This window comes from Passer domesticus, chromosome 6, assembly GCF_036417665.1.
Source record: "Passer domesticus isolate bPasDom1 chromosome 6, bPasDom1.hap1, whole genome shotgun sequence".
Classification (NCBI taxonomy): Eukaryota; Metazoa; Chordata; class Aves; order Passeriformes; family Passeridae; genus Passer; species Passer domesticus.
In genome coordinates, this window is record NC_087479.1 from 15,231,052 (window position 1) to 15,238,515 (window position 7,464).

Sequence of the window (7,464 nt, forward strand, 5' to 3'; positions counted from 1 at the left end):
CATTTGTGGGTCTGCTGTAACTGCTGGTCTTAACCTTGTCCAGGAAGACTTTTGGGCCAGGGTCAGAGGATCTGGTGCCTGGGAGGTGTGAGCAGGGATAGAAGCAACTTTCCACTCTTGCCCTGATATGCTGAGTGCTGCTGTATCTCCTGGGAGAAAGGAGAGGAATCACTGCAGCAGCTTTGCTGCTCCCAGAAATTCTTCTCAAGAAACAGTGGCATCCTTCAGATGGTTAGCCAAGCATTAGGACTGGGCTGAAAGATTAATGCTATCTATGTAGGCAGGCCTAGGCTTGAGAGAAATATCTTGTCTTTGCTAGAGTTAAGCAACAGCATACTTGCTACTCCTGAGACTTGGTCATTTTGCATAATACTGCAATAAACTTTCTGGGTACTTGCACATATCATGAAAAAAAACCCCTCTCTGTAGGAATATATTCTGACCAACCCTGCCTCTGACTTGTAAGAGAGTAGTTACATAGCAATAAGAATGATGGTTGATTCCTATGTGGAGATAAATTGTAAGTTTACCTGGGGCGAAATCATGTACATTCAATGGAAATAATTAGTCATTGCTAATTAGGATAAGTGCCATGCACCTCATCCTTAAATAACCTTCTAAATAGCTAAATTGTGCCTGTTTCAGCTTCCTCTGAGAGGGATCCCAGTGTAAGATATGTATGTAATGCATGGTTAGCCTATGCATATGGGGTTAAGGTCTTCTCTCTTCTCCCCAGTTAACATTTTGCTGTGGAAAAGTTTGCTTATTTCATTCTTTCATTTGTTTTCTTATTTCAGTTATTTTTCAAGCTATGCTAAGCTTTGCTTTTCACTTTAGTAGTTTCTGAAATACTCATCAATGGTCCCTCAAAAAGCTAACCTGTGTTCTGAGCCCATCAAAGGATGCCATTTCTGGCAGGGTGGAGCTGTACCTGAGCAAACTTGCTGCTGCCTTGGGTACTCAATTACATGGCATTGTTGCATCAGGGTATCCTGTGCAGAAAGTTCGGTGGGATAGGGCATCCATGTTCTTGGCATTTTCTTAGCTTTCCAGTCGTTCTCATGTTCTGTTTCCAGGAACTGATTTACCATGGTTACTGGTAAAGCTTTTGTAATTACAGTTTAGATTGAGCCAACAGTAGCAAAGTCTCTGATCTTTTTCTCCTTTTAGAGCCCTGGGTGCTGGCATCATTCTGGCTGTGTGATGGGAAAAAGACTTTAAATATTTGATATCCAGAAAAAAGTCGTTTACTTAATCTTTGCTTTGCAAATAACTCTTATTTGCCCTGTTTAATCTTTACCAGTGGACATTTACTTAATACTAGAAAGTGAATGAATGAGGGAAGAAGCACTGTGAAAGGAAAGTCCAGCACAGTAAGTACCACACTATACTTTCTTAGAAGTCTTTGAATATATGCTGTGTGTGATCCCTGCTATTTACTGCTAAGATTAATTTGTTTTGTACAGTAATTGGAAATTATTTTAGCTTCTGAAAGCATTTTCTGAATGTTTGAAACAAAATTCATTCATTGATCCGGCTCCTAGCTATAGTGACAGGATGACAGGGATTTGAAGTCCAAAATGAATATCCAACAATCAGTACCAAGATGAAGAACAAAACCTTGTCTCTGCTCCCAGAGGAATAAATTTAGTCAGAATCTCAATGTCCCAACTATTCCAGGCTGATGCAGGGCTAATGAGAGTAGCTTCATTTCTGTCTAGTGTGCTCAAAGACCAGGCTACTTGCAGTCAAGTGGCCTGCAAGAAAAATAAGTCTCTCTCAAAGGCAGATTTGGGGAATTACGAAATTAATTGTTACCAGAACAAAATTAATTATCGAGAGCTAGAATGCCTTTTTTTTCCCAAGTCAGTGTTTATACCTAGCATTTTAGACATGCTGAGCATAGCTCCCATACTCAGCACTTCAACAGCTTGTATCTCCACGTTTTCATAATGGGCATCCAGAAAAGGGATAATAAAATAAAAACTCCCCATAATGAGTCTGGTGCAAGACCTGAACCTGACATTAGACACACACCCTGAGGCAGATTTGGGGCAGAATCTCATTCTCCAGAATAAGTATACAGCTGCTATGAACAGTATTTAGACCATCTCTATTTCCCTAAGGGCTGCTTCTTGCTTCATGGGTTTGAGTTTCTGTCATTTGAGATAATTTAGATGAGGCACTATATGGAGAGCATTCTTCTCCAATATGTCACAGGATTCTTCCCCCAAAAGGACAGAAGAGAGACTGTGGGGTTATGTAGAATTTGCTTATGCCAATTGACGGAAAAGAAAAGTTGTCATATTACATATACACAGCAAGGCAGATTCCACTGAAGCTTTTCCTAAGCTCTTGAGTCTTGAGCTTTGCAACTTTATGGATAGCTGATGTGCAATATAGAGTGTCAAAAAACTTTCTCGATTTAGCCTCAATTTGCTGAAACACTTAAGGTAAAATCTGGAAATAATATAGGTCTTGAGTCAGAGTTGTTATGTAAGAGGCAGAAATATATAAACAGTTTAAGGGCTGATAATTTAGGTGGATTTTATACACTGCCTTAACTATCTGCAATTCTTGAAAACCAAAGTCATAACAGGATCATGGGTACCACAAAAACATATTAGCAAAAGTTGGTCCCTCGCCAAAGTACTCACCAGATAGATGGATGCAAATACATGAATTCAGCCATGTACCCCAAGGCACTTAGGAATGCACTGAGGCCATGCTAGTCAGAAGCAAGAACTATTTCACACATAATACCTCTGGAAAGCTGATTCTTCCCTGGTAATACCTCGTTATTGTCTTATTTCCTTTGCTCCTTGGTCACAAACTAAGAGAACTGACTAGAAATAAACTGTAGGCCAGAGGCTGAGTAGAAGAGTATTTCCAAAAAGAATAGTAATTCTAATGACTGACATCTGAAAATCAGTGTCTAGAATACAAAATCTTTTTATCCACTAAAGAAAAATTTCTCTAGATCTAAAAGCTGCCCTGTTCTTTCTTAACAGAACTGTTCAGGACAATGAAGACTGCATTGTATTTGTGTTTGCTGCTTCTTGGACTTCAAGTCCAGGGTGAAGAGCAGGAAAAACAAATACACCATTCCCCAGAAGACCAGTCCCAGGCTGATTATGAAAACTTGCCTCATGTAAAGCTGGCTCCCAGCAATGCTGACTTTGCATTTAAGCTTTACAAGCAGATCAGTGATGAGGTGGGCAACGGGAACATTTTCTTCTCTCCTTTGAGTATCTCCACTGCCTTTGCAATACTCACCCTGGGGGCCAGATCAAACACGCTCAGAGAGCTGCAGAAAGGCCTTGCCTTCAACCTGACACGGATGGAGGAGCATGAGATCCATGAGGGATTTCAGCACGTCCTCCAGCTGCTGAACGACCCTCACCGAGAAGACCAACTGAACATGGGCAATGCCCTCTTCATAGATAACAAAGTGGAATTGCTTCAAAACTTTTTGGATCGTGTCACAAATTTTTATTATGCTGAACCTGTTTCTAGTAACTTCCAGAATCTTCCACAGGCTATAAAGGAAATCAATATGTATGTGGAAACAAAAACACATGGCAAAATTGTTGATTTAGTCAAAGATCTTGATTCAGAAACCATGATGGTTCTCATTAACTACGTTTTCTTTAAAGGTGAGTGACAGACATGGGTAGCAACTATACAAATAAACTCTGGAAGTTCTAAGAAACAAAACTTTTTCACATTGTGAACACATAATCTAATTTAAAACACATCTTCATGTTCTTAAATTACACAGGAAAATATCTGAAAGACAGGTGTGAAGAATCATTTTCTATATGAGAAATTTTTAAAAAATGAAAAATTAACAGAACCAGCAGAAGTACTGTCCAATGCCATATAAATTTTAAACCAGGTTCAGAGCTGAAGATACTCAGAACTTATTTGTTGAAAGGCACAGGTATTTGGCTGTGCAGGACATGGTCAAACACAGATGACACTTGCATGAAAGGCTTATTAGCTTGAAGCTTGTATAATTGGAGTCTGTGAAAGGTTTATCATTATCTGAACAGGCAAAGATTCATCTCTTTTCCACTGCAAGCTTCAACTTGTGGGATTTTTATTAAAACCATTGAAAACAGGTTAAGCTTCTTTCCATGACCAGGCAACAAGAATCCTTAAATTGAGATAGGCTTGTTGCTGTCTCTACAGTTCAAGTATATTATTTTAAGCATCAGTTAATGTGACATGCCTTTATTAGTCCCTTTTTTATTCAATTCTATACTCATTCTTTTTTTTCAAAGGTGCCTGGGAAAGACCTTTCAACAGTTTAAACACTAGAGATGATGACTTCTTTTTGGATGCCAAGAATTCTGTTAAGGTCAAAATGATGCATCAAAACAAGGTCTTTAATGTCCACAGGGATGAGAAATTGTCTTGCTGGGTAGTAGAAATTCCATACAAAGGAAATGTTACTTCATTGTTTGTTCTGCCTGATAAAGAGACAATGAAACAGGTGGAAGATGCTCTGCTAAAAGAAACGGTGTCTAACTGGTTGAGAGGACTTGAAAAAAGGTAATATTGTAATTGTGGCTTTGTTTAAATACTGAATGGGCTAAAACTACTCATCCAGGAAAGGTAAAGCTGAGGATACCATAATGAGTTGCTAAGTACAGTTCAGAAGCACTACCCAGCTTTTTTAACTCAGACAAGCTATCAAATTATTTCATATCAAAAAGGAACCCTCTCAGCTCCCCCAGACACAGCTCCCAGTTGGAGGATCCTGCACACGGGTAGATTGCCCTCAGGAACCTGCCTTCAGTAGGAGGAATCCAGTTAAAAAGAAAATACTACTTCTTTTTCTCCAGTCTGGATGATACTTTCCAGTCAGTCACTTTCATAAACCATCACTCTGCCCCTGCACCACGGATCAGCCTGTGGCTGGTGGGACAAGTACCTCAGTTTTTGCTTCTCTAACATGAGATTTATCACTGCCTTAGAAAGCCAAGCCTTAGCTTCATGGGTATTTGTGATGGATATATATCTGCAACAGATACAGCTTCAAGGGATCTTGCAATAACAAACTCACATTTTTATTTATTTTTTAAAAAGAAAAATCTACTTGGATCTTCCAAAATTCTCTATCTCCGGTTACTATAATGTTAAGAGCCTGTTTGAGAAAATGGGAGTGACTGAGGTGTTCAGTGATGAGGCTGATCTCTCTGGAGTGGCAAAAAATCTTCGTCTGAAGGTTTCCAAAGTAAGTATGCAAGCAGGGATGGTAATCAAGAGATTTTTCTGCCTTGTTTGTATGCAGGTTTAATCCTACAAATAGGCTGATCCTACCCCTGGAGTGTAGTCATTGTTTAATAGTGGTAATAAAGGAAGGAAAAGGTTAGGCATCAAATGGCTGTTGTTCCTACAGTTTAATATAAATTGTTTACTGCACAGTGATCCTACAAACTTAGCTGAAAGTCTCTGAAAAAGAAAACAACTAGAAAGCATAGCAGGAATAATTTCACAAAAAGCTGGTGTTAAAGCAGTAATGCATGACAAGAATCATAGTTACTACATAAGTCTGGGAATAGTTATTCTTATACCATGTATAAACCTTTCATTATTACATTGTCTGAGCACTTCAGAATGTATATGGACAACAGACTTGTGGGACAGGGATAGCCCCATTTCACAAGCAAGAAATAAGGAAACAGACAAACAAAATGATTTCTCTAGAGTCCCAAGGCGTATATGCCTTGTGTCATGAGGGAGGTGAGCCTTCCCTCTATCTCTCACTTGTGAGACTGCCTCTGGAGTTCAACACATCTGGGGCTCCCAAGGGACACATGGACACCCTGGAGCAGAGTGAGTCCAGAGGAGGGTGAGCAGCATGGCTGTGTGGCTGGAGCACTGGATATATGAGGAGAGGCTGGGAGAGCTGGAGCTGCCAGTCAGGAGAAGGGAGGGTGAACAGGGGGTTCTTAGCATTGTCTACAGATATTTATAGAAAGGTAGACACAAGATGGACACAGACTCTTCTTGCAGGTGAACTGTGATACATCAAGGGACTACAGACAAAAGATAGAAAATGGGATATTCGGATTGGGTTTTATGTTAAAAAATTCACCATGAGCGTCATCAAAAACTAGTATGGGTTACTTATGAAATTTCTGTCCTTTGAAATATTCAAATCCTGACTGGATTAAATCCTGAGTAACCTCATCTGGCGTCAGAGGTGACACAGTGCAGGAGGGTTGGTGGCATTCAATGGCCTCTAGAGGTCCTTCCATCATACGTTATTTGTGACTTCTCACATTCCTCCCTATGTCATGTGGAAACACCTGGATTGTAGATATGGGATTGATGCTTGGAAAGCCAAGTAAATTGGTGAAGGGTAAGCAGAGACTCATGACAGGAAATTTTAGATGTGCTGCAGACAATGAAGGAAGCAAACAGAGGGCTGTCCAAAACCAATGAAATAGCTCATGTGAATTCCTAAACATGAATTTGCTACACCTACCACAGAAAGTCCTGAAAAATCTTATCTGTGGGCTGTGTTAGATAAAGACACTCTATAAAGCTTGTCACTATTGTTTTTGCATAGAGAACTATTTTGCTAACACAGAAATTGATGCAAAATGAAAAATTTATTCTTTTGTTTTCAGTATTAGGGACAAAATTTACCCTGAGAAACAACAGGATAATAAATATCCTCTATTTTGCTCAGTGTCTGCAAGCAGGCATGTTTGACTCTTGACTGTTGAAGAAAACTTTTCCTGAACTCAGAGCAAACTTTGCTTGTCTTGGAAAGGCTGGACACTAGTATTTTTTCACACAAGTTCTACATTCATTCTACGTTTTCCTTTAAGAATTACCTTCCCCCAGTGTTAAAGCAAGCAAATTTTCCCCCAGCTGTTTCTCTCTCTTCTGCACCTAGATTATAATCTCTGTTTCCTTTCAGGCAATTCACAAGGCCACGGTGGATGTCAGAGAGAATGGCACAGAGGCTGCTGCAGTGACTGCGTTAGAAATTGTTCCAATGAGTCTACCATTTCCTCCTCCTCCTCACATCACCTACAACAGGCCCTTCTTGATGATGATTATTGACAAAACCACTGATGGCCTGCTCTTCCTGGGGAAAATTTTCAACCCAACTGCTCAGGAAAACTAGGCCAGAGCACTTAAACTCTCCAGTGCAGAGAGGAGAGCTTGTGCACATCCCAGGAATTTCTTTGCAAAGTAGAACTAGAACTGATCCGATGCATAATTAACAAAAAAATAAATAAATCTTCTGTCAAGTTCTTGTTTACTTTAAAGCAGACATTTGAGTGCAAGCATTATAGGCCATTTTTACAAAATTACTCAGCCCAAGTAGGCAGCCATAGGATCTTGAACAGACACACATTTTCTGTGTAGTTATCATGATGTCGGGGTTTTCTGTGTGCAGATACAATTTCCTGCTGTTGGTTGAGAAACTTCTTGTAT

The 7,464-nt window shown here is 39.8% G+C and overlaps 1 protein-coding gene across 1 annotated transcript; it reads left to right on the forward strand.

Moving 5' to 3' along the window:
- The first annotated feature begins 3,013 nt into the window (after nt 1-3,013).
- Nucleotides 3,014-7,231, forward strand: LOC135302076 (alpha-1-antitrypsin-like). The gene is made up of 4 exons (XM_064422610.1): nt 3,014-3,656; nt 4,287-4,557; nt 5,095-5,242; nt 6,941-7,231. Exons 1-4 carry the CDS (start codon nt 3,026-3,028, stop codon nt 7,148-7,150), a joined length of 1,260 nt encoding a protein of 419 aa, XP_064278680.1. The 5' UTR covers nt 3,014-3,025; the 3' UTR covers nt 7,151-7,231.
- The last annotated feature ends 233 nt before the right edge of the window (nt 7,232-7,464 follow it).

Coding starts and splice junctions, on each gene's coding strand:
- LOC135302076 (XM_064422610.1), top strand. CDS start 3,026: ATGAAGACTGCATTGTATTTGTGTTTGCTGCTTCTTGGACTTCAAGTC. Junction 3,657..4,286: donor TAACTACGTTTTCTTTAAAG/GTGAGTGACAGA, acceptor TTTTTTTCAAAG/GTGCCTGGGAAAGACCTTTC. Junction 4,558..5,094: donor TTGAGAGGACTTGAAAAAAG/GTAATATTGTAA, acceptor TTTTTTAAAAAG/AAAAATCTACTTGGATCTTC.